We start from the raw sequence: 16,785 nt of genomic DNA, 5'->3' as shown, positions 1-16,785 counted from the left end.
AGCATTCTGTGTTTGCAAAGCAGACTGAACAGAACATCTCTTTTGCCAATCATACTGCTTCAAGGTCACAGGAGCACAGCCTGGTATTGGTAAATCTGTGGTGAAAAGCCAGGAACACTGGACTAGGAATGACTACACATACTCACTAATAGTGAAAAAGCTGGCAGCTATGCAAACTTACCAAACTGGTGACCAGTGCAAGGAGCAGATTAAGTAGCTCAGTGTTTCTCAAACCAGGGTTGCCACTTGTGTAGGGAAAGCCCGTGGCGGGCTGGGCTGTTTACCTGCCCCGTCCGCAGGTCCAGCCAATCGCGGCTCCCACTGACCTGGAGCAGCAAACCGCGGCCAATGGGAGCTGATGGAAGAGGTGCAGGCAGAGGGACTTACTGGCCACTGCTTCCAGCAGCCCCCACTGGTCTGCAGCAGCAAACCGCAGCCAATGGGAGCTGCTGGAAGCGGTGCAGGCAGAGGGACTTACTGGCCACTGCTTCCAGCAGCCCCCACTGGTCTGCAGCAGCGAACCGCAGCCAATGGGAACCGCGATCAGCCAGACCTGCATACAGGGCAGGTAAACAAACTGGATCAGCCCGCCAGGGGCTTTCCCTACACAAGTAGTGACCCCAGTTTGAGAAACATTTTAGTAGCTCAAGAGTAAGTACCATAAAACCAGAGATCAGAACCACATTCCAGGCAACTTGCCAACATCATGCCCATATTATGAGGAGTTTGGGTGCTGGGCACTGCACCCACCATGGAGCCAACCCTGATGCACGATGGCCTAGCCAGCTGAATGGTGCCCTGCTGGCTCCAGAATCCAGCATGGAGACTGATGAGAGAAAGCAGCAGGCACTGAATGGGGACACTGAAGTCACTCTGTTGCTGAAACTGGTTCCGGAGCAGGAGCAGCACATTCTAGGTCCATACTCAGAAAAGCTGATGCACCTCCAAAGGACAGCCCACTGCGGAGCCTGTAGCAGACACAGATCTTAAGCTCAATAAGTTTTGGGCTCCATTTTAACATTTATTAACACAATAATAAGAGGAATTTCTGCTCCAGGAACCAATGCAAAAGTTATGAGAAGCCCCAGTTAGCAATGTGTATTTGTTAATGGCGGAGTGTATGCCAGCAGCATGGTTACCCTCAACACCACCACATGGAGCTCAAAAAGGCAAGCAGAATATGTAAACAGTAAAGAATATCTGTCAAATGTATAGTTTACAGAAAAACCACAGACCTTTTTTGCTACGGCCATTCCTGTTTCTTAAAAATAATAACCTTACATTGCCATGCCTGTAAGTATGCCATTCTGTAATCATTCCATGGTCTATTGAGATGCCTGAAAGAAGAAGTTACTCATCGTGTGCTGTAACTATGGTTCTTCGAGATGTGTGTCCCTATGGGTGCTCCACTGTAGGTGTGTCTTCATCTCTGCACTAGTGATCGGAGAACTTTGGTAGCAGTGTCTGTTGGGCCCCAACACCTACAGTCTCTCCTTGTGCTGTGCCATGAGGCTAGTCAGTGCACATGGACTAACCCTCCTCAGTTTCTTCTCTACCACAGAGTCATAGGCAAGAACTCTGAAGTAGAAGGGAGAAGGAAGGGTTGCAGAGCACCCATAGGGACACACATCTCAAAGAGCCATCGTTACTGCACTAGGTAACTTCTTCAATTTGTGTCCCTATGGATACTCCACATTGCCCTTCAAGGAGTACCCCTTCTGAAGGGCTGGGACTTCAGAATCAGATCAATTACAGATGACAGTACTGTGGAGCCAAAGATGGCATCAAGTCCCCAGTGACTGAATAGTGTTCTGAGAAAGTGTGGTTTGATGCCCACGTCACCGCTCTACAGATATCTGAGATAGGGACATTCTTGAAGGTGGCGAGAGATGAGGAGATTGATCTTGTGGAGTGTGTACGGAACGACTCTGGAGGGGTCATGTTAGAAATTTGTCTGATACAATTCGAGACCCACTTAGAGAGTCTTTGGGCTGATATTGCTGAGCCCTTGGATCTTTCCTCATAGAGAGAGGAAAATGTGTAGGGGACTTCCCAAATGCATTTGTCCTATCAAGGTAGAAGGTCAGGGCTCTCCTAACATCTAGGATATGTAGTAGGGCCTCCCTATTGTCTTGGTGAGGCTTGAAGTAAAAGATTGCAAGGTGAATCGGTTTGATTCATGTGAAAGAGGGAGGTTACCTTAGGGATCAATTTTGGATACAGTCAGTGTAACCTTGTCTGGAAAAAATACTGTGTAAAAGGGATGTGCCATCAGAGCTGCTTTCTCTCCTAGTCTTCTAGCCAAGGTAATTGCTTTCAGGAATGTTGTTTTCAGTGAGAGGTTTGTAAGTGAATAGGTGGCTATGGGTTTGAAGGAGGGCCTAGTCAGCCCTTTCAGTATGAGGTTTGGGCCCCACATGGGGGAAGAAAGTCAAGAGTGAGGGAAAAGGTTTATTATACCCTTAAAGAACCTTTTAGTGTTTGGGTGTGATAGCACTAAGTATCCTTGTAAAAGTTGGTGAAGGGCTGTAATAGCTGCTAGATGGACCCTAAGAGAGTTTAGGGATAATCCTGACTTTATCAGAGCATAATCTAGGATGTGTGGAAAAGTCACGGATGTTGGGGAGATCTGTTGGGATGTGCACCAAATCTGAAACCTGGACCATTTCTGCAGGTAAGTTTGTTGTGTGGAGGACTTTCTATTGTACAATAGAAACTCTGGTATCTCCCTTGAGCAGGAGTTCTCTTGGTGTTGGAACCAAGCAGGAACCAAACTTCGAGGCAGAGAATCCCTAAATTCGGATGAAGGATATGCCCTCTGTCCTGTGACAGGAGGTGCAGAAAGGTCAGGAGAGAGATCGGCAAGCACATCACAAGCTGTGCTAGGTAAGAGTAACAGGTCTGTCTCAGCCAACTTGGAGCAATCAGGATGTTGTTAGCGCCATCCCTTTTTATCTTTAAAAGGACCTTCAGTAGTAGAGGAAATGCAGGAAAGGTGTAAAAAAAGTCTTTGTCCCAGGGGAGTAGAAGGGCCTTGCCCAGAGAGTGCTGCCTCGTCCCCACTCTGGAGCAGTAGTGTAGACATATCTTGTTCTGGTAAGTGGCAAACAGGTCTGTGGACAGTGTTCCCTATGATGTGAATAAGTCATGGCGTACTGATGGGTATATTTCTCACTCATGATCATGTGAGAATTTGAGACTGAGATGGTCCACTATCAAGGTCTATTTTCCTGGGAGGTAAGCTGTGGACAGAGCTACGTTGTGGGAGATGCACCAGTTCCATAATCTCATTGCCTCTGCACATAGGGAGAGAGACTTGCCCCCCCCCTTGTCAGTTGATGCAATATATGCAAACTATGTTGTCCATTAGGATCTTTGTATGTGATTCTGCGATCAGCAGGAGGAAATGGATGCAAGCGTTCCTGACTGCTTTCAGTTCAAGGAGACCAATGTGGAGAGACCTCTCTGTAGGCAACCATTTGCCTTGGGTCAGGAGACCATTTAAATGCACACTCCACCCAATGAGTGATGCATTGGTGGTAAGGAGCAAAGATGGTAAGGAGCAATGATGGTGATGTATGCAAGAATGAGATCCCTTTGCACACATTGGCTGGGACCTTCCACCAGTTTAAGGAGTTTTTCATCCCAGTGGGTAGTAACAGGGGTTTGTCCAGCCTGTCTCTGGTCTCTAAACCGAACTGAACCATAGCTGGAGGCATTGCATGTGGAGTCTAGCGTGTGGTATCACTGCCAGGCCTATTGACACATGCCCCAAGAGTTCAAGGCAAAGTCTGGCTGGTATCTGTGGACTATATTGAATGGTATCGATGAGCAAAAGAAAGGATAGAAACCTGTGTTGAAGTAGGAGGGCTTTGGCCTTATTGGCATCTAGGTCAGCCCCTAGGAATGCCAGGCACTGCACTGCAGCGAGGGTTGACTTCTGGGTGTTGATCTGTAAACCCAGTTCTGTAACAAGTATATTATAGTATTGGTGGCTGTGTGGGCTTCTTGGAGAAATCAGGCTCTGAGGAGACAGTTGTCCAGATATAGGTAAATCCTTATTCCTTGTGAACGCAAGTGAGGAGCTACCACTGAGAGAACTTTGGAAAATACTCTTGGGACCAATGATAGTTTGAAGGGGAGGACTCTTTATTGGTAATAGTAGTTTCCCGGAGTGAACCTCAGAAACTTCCTGCGAGCGAGTAAGGTCAAGATATGAAAGTAGGCATCCTGGAGGTTGAGAGCCAAAAACCAGTCTCCCTGTTCCAGAGTTGGAATGATCACCAATGAGGTGACCATCTTGAACTTCTGAGCCTTGACAAATTGTTGAGAGCTATGAGGTCCAATATGGGTCTCCCATCTCCCTATATTTTAGGTATTAGGAGGTAACGACAGTAGAACCCTTTACCTTGTACATGCTGAGCTAGTGGTTCTATGGCTCCTAACTGGAGAAGATGAACTTTCGTGAGAAGGGTCCCTGAAGGATTAGGAAAGGTATATCAGAGGGGATATAGTGGTCAAATGGATGGGGTACCTGGATCAGACGATCTCTATAACCCATTGGTCCAACACTATGCGTTCCCAAGCACATCAGAACGCTGCTAATCGGTGGCTAAATGAGTATACAACCATGGTTGATTGCATCAGTTGTGGGGACTGGTCTCACAGCGCCCCAAACCGCCTGTCAAAAGTAGCATTTACAGCAGCAGATTGGGATGAGGCTTGCACTTTGGGAACTTCCCTTTCTCAATCTGCAGTTCATAATGGTTGATATTGAGATGCATAAGGTCTGCGCTGAGACTGGGGACTAAAACGTCTTTTACCCCAGTCTATAGATTCCCAGTCACTAGAGGGTAGCCCTGGAATCCTTTAGGGTATGAAGGAAGGCAGCAGTATTTTCAGTAAAGAGCTTTGTGCACTCAAAAAGGAAGATCTTCCATTGTGGACTGCATCTCTCAGAGATGGAGGAGCGCTCTGCACCAAGGCTGAGGTGCTCAGTGCCAAGTCCAACTGCGGCTGCAAGGCCAGTCTTAAGGCTGCCTCATTCAGTAGGTCCTTCAAGTAAACAGCGTGGTCTTTCTGGGTCCAAGGCTTAAACGTCTTACAAATTAGACAATAGTCTTTCCTATGAGCTTCCCCTAAGCACATGAGACAGCTCGAGTGCAGATTGCTCAAAGGCATAGACTTGTTGCATGCAGCACAAGGTTGAAACCCCATCAACCAAGGCATGCCTCGGCACCAGGACGAAGGACAACGCTGCTATTTGAAAGTGAGGCTGTCCAAACTAACAAACTATTAACTATTTACACTAAAATTTGAGAAAAACCATTAAGGGATGAGATTGCCTAAGCAGTGAGAGGCTCCAGCAACTGTCATGGGCGGTAAGAAGGAACTGAAGGATGGCAGGGTCAGCAGGGCCTTATACCAGGATGTGATGCCAGAAGGCACTAGAGCCAACCCAACGGATACTCCCATAGGAAAATTTCTGGCAACTGTGTGGGTGCACAAATACTTACACTGAAATGGACACATGCAAGCATCAAAGAAGGAGGATATTTTCCCACCAAAATTGAAGTTAGAATAGCGGTGATCATCGCAATTATACAAGCCTGCTTTTTTTTGCCAGACCCTAGCTTCAAAAATGAAAATGGAAACTGTCAGTCCCAGCATCCCCAAACTTTTTCAGAGCTCTTGGACTGTTGTTTTCCTACAGTTCCTTAGCAATTCCATAAATGGCCTGGGGCATATAAGAGCCTCAAGTTTGGTGGAACAGTAGAGAAAGGAGAAATGGCAGGGCAGCACGGAAGTGGCATGCGGGCAGCACAGAGTGGGGAAGGAGGCCTGGGGGGCAACAGCAGAGCAGGGGCCATTTCACTTCCACTGCAGCCCTTAAGCACATTACAAATGGACTCATCAGAGCCTCACACTCCTACCTTCTACAAGCCTTAAATTAGTTTAGAGGCTTCCCACCTGCACGCAATCCTCACTAGGCTTATTAGGAGTCTCACAGTCATTCCTAGGAGTTTATTAAGTTAAATAAGCATTTGTAGCCTAAAGTTCCTGGGGTGCCTAAAGGCTTGCAGAGCATGAGGGAGCTCCCAAAAATCCTCCTAAGATACCCTGACAGAACTCTACTCCTGTGAAACTCCTTAGATTCACATGAGAGAGGCTCCCCTGCAAAAGCTCTCAAGAGGTGCACAGGATTAGGGCTCCCTTCCTGCAGATCTCAGGAAATCTGCAGAAACAGTGGCAAGTGTTGGTTCCACACCCCATGCCTTCGCTTCCTGTCTGATGTTATGACTATTTTAAAAACTAAAGTAACTTCCAAACAAAAACTCTGTACAGATTAAATTATGATAGACACATTTGTGAAAATCCTTACAAGAACATTGTCATTAGCAAAATAAAGCTATTAAAAGTCTGGAAGTTTGAAATAGTAAAGTAAATTTACCTTTGATTTTCTACTTTTTCAAGTGTTTGTATTTAAATTTTACCTCTAATCTGAATTTCTTTTTTAAAAAGGTTGCTTTTCCCCAACAATGTTCTTTGTACAGTTTTTTATCCTTAAGTTACTGAAATATTCTCTCAACTTCAACTTCATCTTAACGTCTTTTGTGTCTGGGAATTAATTAGCATATTAATTAACAGATTTTTATGCAAAAGGTTATTATTAAGCCTTCCCCATTTGTCGCAATTGCAGAGACCACACATGAGGAGGGAGGGAAGAATAGCTCAGAAGGTCCACATATTAACACCTCTATGTACAATTTTATAATTACAAATGTTACACAAATTAAAAGGTTTATTACACATATGTAACAGTGTAACTTCAGAGTGTTTTGCAGTGCCCTATATATGAACTTTCTTACCTTTTTAGCTTCTTTAGACTTTCTAATATTGTGTTGAGGGCCAAACTTCTTGTGCGTGCAAAATACATTCTTAGACCATTCATTTATATAGGATGTTAACTGGCGCTGACCAAAGCTGCCATCAACTCTATATCTGTCAGCTGGAATCTTATTCATTGGAGGGGGAAGAGTACCACAGTTAATACTTGACCAGCCATCTGTAGAATCCGTATAAGACTCCTGGTCACTGGCATTTCCATGTTGCCATTCTTGTAAGACATGAACAGGCAACCATCTCTGATTGCCTATGCCTACAATACTTTTCTTGGATGGCGGCACTGAACTTCGAGAAGAAACTAGCGGAACTTCAATACGAGCTGAAGGACTTAAGTGCTTACTTAAATTTTGTGATTTGTCATTCTGAATTATTTCTAAATGAGCGTTTCCTTCTTGTTCTTGACAGAAGCCATTCCAATGGGAAGCATGTTGATTCTGTCCCCTTCCAACTGGATTTTCCCATATACTATTAGGAATATGTTTACTTGGATTGCCTCCTAAATCAACCACCAAAACTCTGTTGCTTTTTTCTTCTTGGTTAAAATTTCCAATACCACTATCACTGTTGCTGCTTGTACTGTTATTCTGATGAGCATCTGCATCACCATCAAGAAAGGCTCTTGCTCGCATTCCCTCAATCAGCTCACCCATATCCCTATAGAGGACAGAGATAAATTGAAGAACAGGTAAAGATGACGTTGGAAATTCTAAACAGCCATTTGTGTCTGGATCTGCCGTACACTCCAGTCCAAAACGTCTTGCTATACCTTGGTGAATTTTATGATGAAATAATTCTGGATCCACCATGAACACATGACAAGATGTCCTCAGAACCCCTTCATCTTCCTGAGCCAAGCTTGCATCATCATTTGTCTGCATGGTAACTAGCCCAAAAAATCTTCTATCATCAGGGCACACAGCACTAAATGCCAGTTTCTCTGCAGGATATTCTGCCACTACACCAGACTTGTCACTGCAGAGCTGAATACAGTCATGCATAATCTTCATCATCACCAATGAATGGATTTTCTGTTCTGCCCGAAGGCGTCTCATACATCCCCGAATAGCCTGCAAACTGTCATTTTCCAGATTTGAGCTTGTTGAAGGAAGTTCAATCGAGCCTAGGTAACCTACCACCATAGCAACGTTTAAAATACTTGCATCTAACCCAAAGTCTTCTGGATTTTCCAGTCCAATTTGAAAAACTGAATCATCATGCAACACTTTGGATATTTCTTCCTTTGAAAGTAGATTAGGATTGTTATTTATACTTTCATGTCCAGTTTCAAACGTAATAGCAGAAGATTCAGAAAGGGATCTTTGTTTTGGTACTGAATTCTCTGCATTACCAGCACAAAAACTAGGATTTTCAAATATCATGTTGAAAATTCCACCAGACTGCATTTCTTCAACAACCTTCTCCGCTCTATTTATACCCAAGGCTTTAGAGTCAGGCTTTGGCTTCAGCCATCCTTTCCCATCATAAAAACCAACTTCTTCATCACTAGAACATGAGTCAATATGACTGTTGCCTTCAGCAATGACCATGTGCAGGACTCCAGAACATTTTCCTATTAGTTTTACCACATCTTCATGAGAAGCTTGTTTTACATTAATTTCATTAATTGCAAATATTTCATCTCCTGCCTTAAGTCCCACATAATCTGCAGGACTTCCTTTCATAACACAGCTAAGAACGCAGGGAGCTTGTCCAGAAAGGGTGAACCCATAGCCAGCTCTTCCTCTTGCAACTTCCACACTTCTTATCCGAGGAGGAGCATGCATATTGAGTCGACATTTCACTGTTTCCCCTGGTCTATACATTGCGGTTAATCTCTGGAACAGGAGGGACCCTTAATTAGTGCAATTCTTATTCAAGTTTCACTTAGGTGCTTTCCTGGCATCCCAGTTCCTTCATCTGCAAAAGTCCTAAAGAATAAATAAATAAAAATTGATTTAATACTTGATATTTTCCTTTTTTGTTGTTCTCAATGTTTGAGAATACATTTATCAAAATGACTATAAAAATATCAAATACTTAAATATTGGCATAGGATCATGATATCTTGCTACTTTATTAATGCCAAAGCAAAGCTGAACAATTGTGGGGGACACACCTTAATGCTGGTGTAAAAATTATATTAATACAATTATAACTTTTAAAATATTAAGTTGTTACAACTTGTTTACTGAATATTAAGATATAGCTACAACAGGGGCCCCCCAATTTGACAGAACAACCTCATTTTAATTACGTTTCCTGATGGGACCCCAGAAAGCAAGGACAACACTTTTTTGAAAAGCAAAATGGTGTTCTCTCGCAGCGTGACCTTGCATGCACTGTATTCGAGAGGTTATGTTGAGCGGAGCAAAATGGCATCCTTTGCACATTAGAGATCACCATGACCCCATCTGCTGATAGTATGACCCCATTTGAGAGCATGACCCACAGTTTGGGAACCACTGAGCCACAAGTATGTTACAGCCATAATACTTGAAAATAGGACAACACATATTATGTTTAGCTAGTTATGTTGCAAAATGCTAACGTTAGCCAAAGAAATTCCAGAATTTCTGCTATCACCCACAGACAAGAACATGTCAGAAAAGATAGCCCTCCCTAGCCGTAAAACCATGTGGGGTTTTTTTTTACCCACGAGTAGCTGCATTTTAAACTTTACCTTGCTTTATCTTTATACTGTTTTCTTTCGTGCTGTACTTAAAAGATGGATTGGTTATTTAAATTTGTGCTTTGTACAAAATAGTTAATAGAAGTTTAATTGCTATAACAAACAGATTGTAACTCGATGGAACTTAGTCAAGGGACAAACCTCTAAATGTGTCTTATCTAGACCAGGACACCTCCCTTTCTGTAAAATACCAGCTTGATACAAACATAAGCCCTATTTCAAGAAGACAAACCATGTACAACATTCATGTTTTAGGAAGAGACCTGACTGTGAAAAGGAACTTAGGATGCATTAATAAATCTGGGTAAAACTACATAAAGAATTCTAGAAATATCTTTGATGAAAATAATTTTATAATTATTCTAAAAACTTGATTCAGAGAAGTCTCTAGGAAAAACATGTAGCTGGAAGTGGTTAGAATCTTATATGTTTATTTCTTATACATTGAAATGACAAACACCTTTCTGAAATGTATACTTGCAAATATGTTAGCTAAACAAAATACTAATTGCTATATAATAGTAAAATGCTTTATGTACCAGCACAGAATGTAATAACCTTACTAAACTAAGTACTAATGTAAGAATATTTAAATACAGAATATTTATATCAGTAGGAAAATTAATTACTCACAGTGCTCAAGCAACTCTCACCCAACTCAGGAAGACAAGAAGAATAATCTTTCCAAAAACTGTCATGTAGAATAAATAAAACTTTTTTTAAATAACTATTTAAACTAATGACTCTAAGAATTATTTAATAGTGAAAGACTGTTTTAAATACCGAAAACTTTATATAAAGACAGGAGTGTTTGGACTTTTCAGAAACAATTTCATTTCCTGTTAAACTGTTATAATTGAAGAAATATATCAGAACATTGACTGAATAAAGAGAGTTAATTTTAACTGCTTTCCTGCCACATTAACAAAATCAGTTAGAAACACCGTGCATTCATTAAACAAACTGCTTATTCAAGAGCTGAAGGAGTTACCTAAACCAACCCTCAAGGAATGGAGCCAATGAGTGACAGCAACAAGTTTTGAATCTAAAGAAGCCTGAAAGAGGTGTGTTTTCCTTTCTATTTCCATGAAATTATAGAAGGGTATAAAAATCTCTGAAGTGAGCACTTCTCAGGCCTCGTCCAGACTAGGGGAGGAAAATCGATCTTAGATACGCAACTTCAGCTACGTGAATAACGTAGCTGAAGTCGAATATCTAAGATCGAATTACTCACCCGTCCAGACGGCACGGGATCGATGTCCGCAGCTCTCCATGTTGATTCCGGAACTCCGTTCGGGTTGATGGAGTTCCGGAATCGATGTAAGCGCGCTCGGGGATCGATATATGACGTCTAGACTAGACGCGACATATCGATCCCCGAGCAATCGATTTTAACCCGCCGATACGGCGGGGTAGTCTGGACGTGGGCTCAGACACACACAATCTCTACTATCCTGCTTAAACAGCAAGCACTTATCAATATATCCTGTCCATCTCTACAAGCAAGCTGCCATAAGAGCTAAGAAAAATGGAGAAGACTAAAAAGAAACCAAAACCAAGGAAACCTCCCAACATTTCAACATGGACTGATGAGAAAAAAATAACTAAGACATGGCCAAGGGATTAGATTAAAATCCTATGATTTTACTGGGATATAAAAATGCTGTTGTAATTTAAAATACCAACAGTTTCTCCTGTTAAATTACCAAATGATTATTAGTCCATGGATTCCTGGGGAGAAGATGGGACTAAATATTAGTAAACAAAAATAGTAACATATAAAGTTCTTGATATTCACAATTGGCACATTTCAAGACAGCTCCTTAAATGGCTTCTTTTAAGCAACAGATTTAAATATTTTTTTCAGTTTCACAGGATTTAGTTAAGATTGCTTATGTTGCCCATCTATAAACTGACTGGTGGTTGTTGTTATTAATAACTAGACAGGGTCCTACCTGCCCGTAAGCACATTATTTTGCCCACACACTATTTTGCCCAAACAGTTTTTAAGTATCTAGTAAAATATCAAGACTGAATTCACAATAATTTAGGGAAACAATATTCATTGGTCTTAATTTACCAAAGTATGCCCCACCCCCTAAAGGTGGTCCACTTTCAAGGTTATAATTAGGGCTCTACCAAATGGATGGCCATGAAAAACATATCATGGACCTTGAAATCTGGTCTTTTCAGGTCTTTTCCCTATATCATACAGATTTCACAGGGGAGACCAAAGTATCTCAAATTGGGGGCCCTGACCAAAAAGGGAGCTGCAGGGGGTCACAGTAATGCCACCCTTTCTTCTGCAAGCCTTCGGAGTTGGGCAGCTGGAGAGCAGCAGATGTTGGCTGAGCACCCATTCTGAAGCAGCGCCTCACCAGCAGCAGTGCAGAAGTAAGAGTGGCAATATTATACCATACCATGCCACCCTTACTTCTGCGCTGCTACCTTCAGAGCTGGGCAGCAAGAGAGTGGTGGTTGCTGACTGAAGGCTCACTCCGCAGGCAGCAACCCAGAAGCGAGGGTGATAATACTATACCATGCCGTCCTTACTTCTGCACTTCTGCTGCTGGTGGCAGCTCTGCTTTCAGAGCTGGGCTCCCAACCAGCAGCCACCGCTCTCCAGCTGCCCTGCTCTGAAGGCAGTGCCACTGCCAGCAGCAGTGGAAAGGGTAGCAGTACCGTCACTCCCCCTACGATAACCTTATGACCCCTCCAAAACTCCTTTTAGGGTCAGGCCCCCTACAATTACAACACCATGACATTTCAGATTTAAATAGCTGAAATTGTGAAATTTGCAATTTAAAAAATCCTTCTGGTCATGAAATTGACCAGAATGGACTGTGAATATGGTAGGGTCCTAGTTATAATCTCTGTTAAAAGCTCTCCACAGACACACATACAGAAGAGACTAACACAAGTAATCTGTCTACTGCACTGTTACTTGTGTTGTTTTATGTTTTCTTTTCCTTTCTAATAAAATAGACATGGTTAATAATTGAGGTTATTCTGCTTGATCTCAATCATGGTGTCCCCTAAGGTATACAAATGAATCCCTGTGACTAAGTTTTCATCTACACTACAAGCTACAGATGTGTGTGACGCTGGCAGACAATGTGCCAGCCTACGCCAAGGCCTCCAAGTCTCACTGAACACCGACAAATGCATAGCTGGAAACCAATCTGGCTCACCTATGTGTTAGCATTATTAAAATAGATGTTAAGTTTATAAGAATGTATTTAGATTTGATGAAATGCTTGTAGGATGCTGAATGCATTGGTGAGACACAGTGGGTGAGCTAATATCTTTTATTGGACCAACTTCTGTTGGTGAGAAAGACAAGCTTTCCAGCTTGTCTTGATCTCACTCATAATATTTGTATCCCATGGTATAAAGTTATACTGAGTGTTTGCAGCGTAACTGTAACTCACTAACCAGGAGAAAAGCATTAATTAACGTAAAGTGCTCATCCTGCACACAAGAAGGTCCAAACAAACCAATGTCACAACCCAATGGCCCCCCTTCCCCTAGGGAGTCCCCTGGGAAGGCCGATCAGCCCTGTATATTGCTAACACTGTAGCAAGCATCACAATGCATTTTGGGGAGGGTTAAAGGTGTGCGAATGGAGAATGGAAGATTCTTTTGCAGGTTTACGAGAGGCCACGGGGCGGGGGGGGGGGAGGGGGAGAAAGAAGAAAGCAGAGAACGAGTTAACTCAATGCTGCAGCTAGCAAGCTCAGTCCGAAGAGAAGATGCTGACTCCAGCCCAAGGCCAGCTGCTACTGCCAAGACATAAGGGGGAAGTCCAACCACCCGCCCAGCCGGGAGAAGATAAAAAATAAGCTGAGCAGAGCTGCAGAGATAACAGCGAGAACAATGAGAGCGAACGAGACACAGAGCTGCAGAGATAACAGCAAGAACAGTGAGAGCAAATGAAATGGCAACAGCAAAGGCCAACAGAAGGGAAAACAGTCTCCGGAGCCAGTATGTTTTGGGAAACCACGGAGGCCACAGCAAGCCTGTTTGGACTGGTACAAAGAACACCAGGAACAGAAGACCGTGAACGAACCCCACCCTCCACCCACAAGGACTTAAAAATCCTCCTGAAAGCTAAAGCAACTCAGAGAGCACAGCAGATTTTTGGATGGCCTGGGCCCAGGACAGCACTCTAATCCACCTTCCCCCCACCCTTCTTCTGACATTACACCCAGACATGGCCAGTCTGGGTCATACATGTGTGAGTATGAAAGTGGACTAGGGCTTGGGGCATTAATGCTTTCTTTCTTCCCTCAGGGATGTGGGAGCGTTTCCAGCACTCTTTGATGTTATTTTATTATTTTATCAATAAAAGTTTAAAATTTAGAGACACTTGGTGTGCCTCATCATCTCCTCCCCAAAAAAGATCCTGTGGCCCAGTCTGATCAACTGTGGCCCACGCAGATTGGTAATGAAAATCTGTCACAAAAGGACTAAGACTGATTGCCCTACATGCATTAAGATGATATGGGGCTCAAACACCTGTCCCGTCAGTTTGAATGCTGGGGGAAGGAAATAAAAATCCCTGTGATGTTGCACTCTATATGATTTTATGAAAGTATGCTGATGAGTGTGAATATAATGTAACTAAAATATGCTTCATGCAAGAGGTCTCTTGTAAGGTATAATTACAGACCTTATAATCTACCGAGTGTGGTCATCCTATTTGTATAAATGTATCACTCTTGTACCTGAAACTAGAAATATGAAATATAACTCTGAGGGCTTACTGTAATTATGCAAAGTGTGGGCCATTAATGGTGGTTTGGAGTCTTGATGGCTCCCATCAACCGGGACAATTGACTGTGGATGGCTCTGTTTGCAGGCAGGCCTTCCTATGAGTCAGGCTGGGAGGAATGAAGGCTTGGGGTCTTACAGTGACATGAGATCATGTCACCTGAACTGGAATCCATCTTTAACCTGGTGTTTTTCCATTGAGAAGGAGGGGTGGGAACCCAGAGGGACAAAGGATTCCCACCTTATGCAAAAGATATACAAGTGGGTGGAACAGAACAAAGGAGGCAGCCACCTGAGCTGAAACAAGGGCTGTACCGGGGAAAGTATTGTGCCCAGACCAGGAAGGCATCCAGTTTGTGAAAGAAACGTATTGAAACATCTGAGCATGAAATTTTATCTGTATTCAGTTTTTTTACTGTATTAGGCTTAGACTGGCGTGTTTTATTTTGTTTTACTTGGTAATTCACTTTGCTCAGTCTGCTATTACTTGGAACTACTTAAATCCTACTTTCTGTATTTAATAAAATCACTTTTTACTTATTAATTAACCCAGAGTATGTATTAATACCTGGGGGGAAGGTGGCAAACAGCTGTGCATCTCTCTCTATCAGTGTTATAGAGGGTGAACAATTTATTAAAAATTAATTAATTTATTAAAACTTATACAGGGTAAAATGGATTTATTTGGGGTTTGGACCCCATTGAGAGTTGGGTATCTGAGTGTTAAAGACAGGAACGCTTCTTAAGCTACTTTCAGTTAAGTCTGCAGCTTTGGGGCATGTGGTTCAGACCTTGGGTCTGCAACCCTGCCTTGAGTCTCAAGCTGGCAGAGAAACCAGGGGCAGAAGCAGTCTTGGCACATCAGTTGGCAGCCCCAAGGGGGTTTCTGTGATCCAACCCATCACATCCCTGATCAGAAGTAACTGTATCATTGTGCTGCTTAGAATTTGGAGAGGGCAATATTTCTAAGCATAAGCAAGTGATCCCCAAGCTGCTTAGCTTGGGTTAGCCCTAAAGGACATAAAAGCTGCTGTAATGTGCCAGTTCTTTTATTTCTCTCTGGAATCTAAGACTAACTCATTTGTGTGTGTCTGTTTACCTGCTTTAACCTTGTAAATAACACTCTTACTTCTCTTCTTAGTTAATAAAGCTTTAGTTAGTTTATTATAGGATTGGATACATACATTGTCTTTGGTTTGCAATCTGAGGAACAACTGACCTGGAGTAATTGCCTGGTTCTTTGGGACTGGGAACAATCTGAATATTATTCTGAATTTTGGTTTAAGAGATCACCTATCACAAAGTTAGACTTGCCTGGGTGGCAAGATAGACAGTCCCTGGGGTACCCTGGTCTGTGAATCTATATTCAGGCACTATAATAGCCTTCGGAGTTCACACTAGATTCGAGAAACCTAAGTACCATAGAACCTCAAAGTTACAAACGCCTCAGGAATGGAGGTTGTTCATGACTCTGAACAAAACATTATGGTTGCTCTTTCAAAACTTTACAGCTGAACATTGACTTAATACAGCTTTGAAACTTTACTATGCAGAAAAAAATGCTGATTTTAACCATCTTAATTTACATGAAACAAGCAGAGAAACAGTTTCCTTACCTTGCCAATTTTTTTTTCTTTAAAACTTACCCTTTATTTTTTTAGTGGTTTATGTTTAACACAGTACTGTACTGTACAGTATTTGCTCTTTTTTTGGGGCGGTGGAAGGGGTCTCTGCTTTCTGATTGCATACTTACAGTTCCAAAGAGGTGTGTGGTTGACCGGTCAGTTCATAACTCTGGTGCTCGTAATTCTGAGGTTCTACTGTATAGAACTCACAAACCAGGGCACAAACCCAAACTGGTTGTAACAGTCTGCTCTGAGGCTGGTACTCATGCTCGTGAGCCAGATAAATCTGACCATGTAATTCCCCCTGCTTGTGTACAAATACTCACACTAGCTCTCATCAAACTCATACTAATATAAATAGCAGCATAGCCATGGTAGCACTGGTAAAGACAGCAGAGGCATGGCTAACTATGCCAAGTACAAACCTGCCTGAAACCACACTCAATGAGAGCTAGCACGAGAAGATGTGTGTGAGCACGGGAACCATACCCCTATCTCATAATGTAGACATAGCCTAAAGTAGAAGCAGTCACCTTTGGTTTGGAGGTAAGAGAAAAAATTAGTAAGAGCTGGCCTACCATTTCATGTTTTTCTAAATTAAATATTTTTAGAATTTTTAAAATAAAATTACTTGGCATCCAGCAATTTAAGTTTATCCACTTTCCACCTCACAAAGGTATCACTGAAAAAGTATTAATAGTCAATTCTTATAATACTTCTCATTTATAGATCTGAAAGTGATTAGTAATGAGGGCAAGTATAATTATCCTCACTTTACGGATGGAGAAGCAG

At 42.5% G+C, this 16,785-nt stretch overlaps 1 protein-coding gene across 2 annotated transcripts in view; it reads right to left on the bottom strand.

Annotated features, from left to right (window-relative positions):
- The window catches only part of RGS12 (regulator of G protein signaling 12), a 168,036-nt gene that overhangs the window by 139,149 nt on the left and 12,102 nt on the right, over positions 1-16,785 (bottom strand). For both annotated transcript variants that reach the window (XM_030563834.1, XM_030563835.1), the window contains exon 2: positions 6,870-8,834. In XM_030563834.1, coding sequence (XP_030419694.1) covers positions 6,870-8,729 — 1,860 coding nt within the window. In that variant the 5' untranslated portion in view covers positions 8,730-8,834. The remainder of the gene's footprint in view (positions 1-6,869; positions 8,835-16,785) is intronic.

The sequence above is a fragment of the Gopherus evgoodei genome, chromosome 5 (assembly GCF_007399415.2).
Source record: "Gopherus evgoodei ecotype Sinaloan lineage chromosome 5, rGopEvg1_v1.p, whole genome shotgun sequence".
NCBI lineage: Eukaryota > Metazoa > Chordata > Testudines > Testudinidae > Gopherus > Gopherus evgoodei.
Note: the sequence above shows the minus strand (reverse complement) of the source record. Positions and strands in the feature narration are given on the sequence as shown.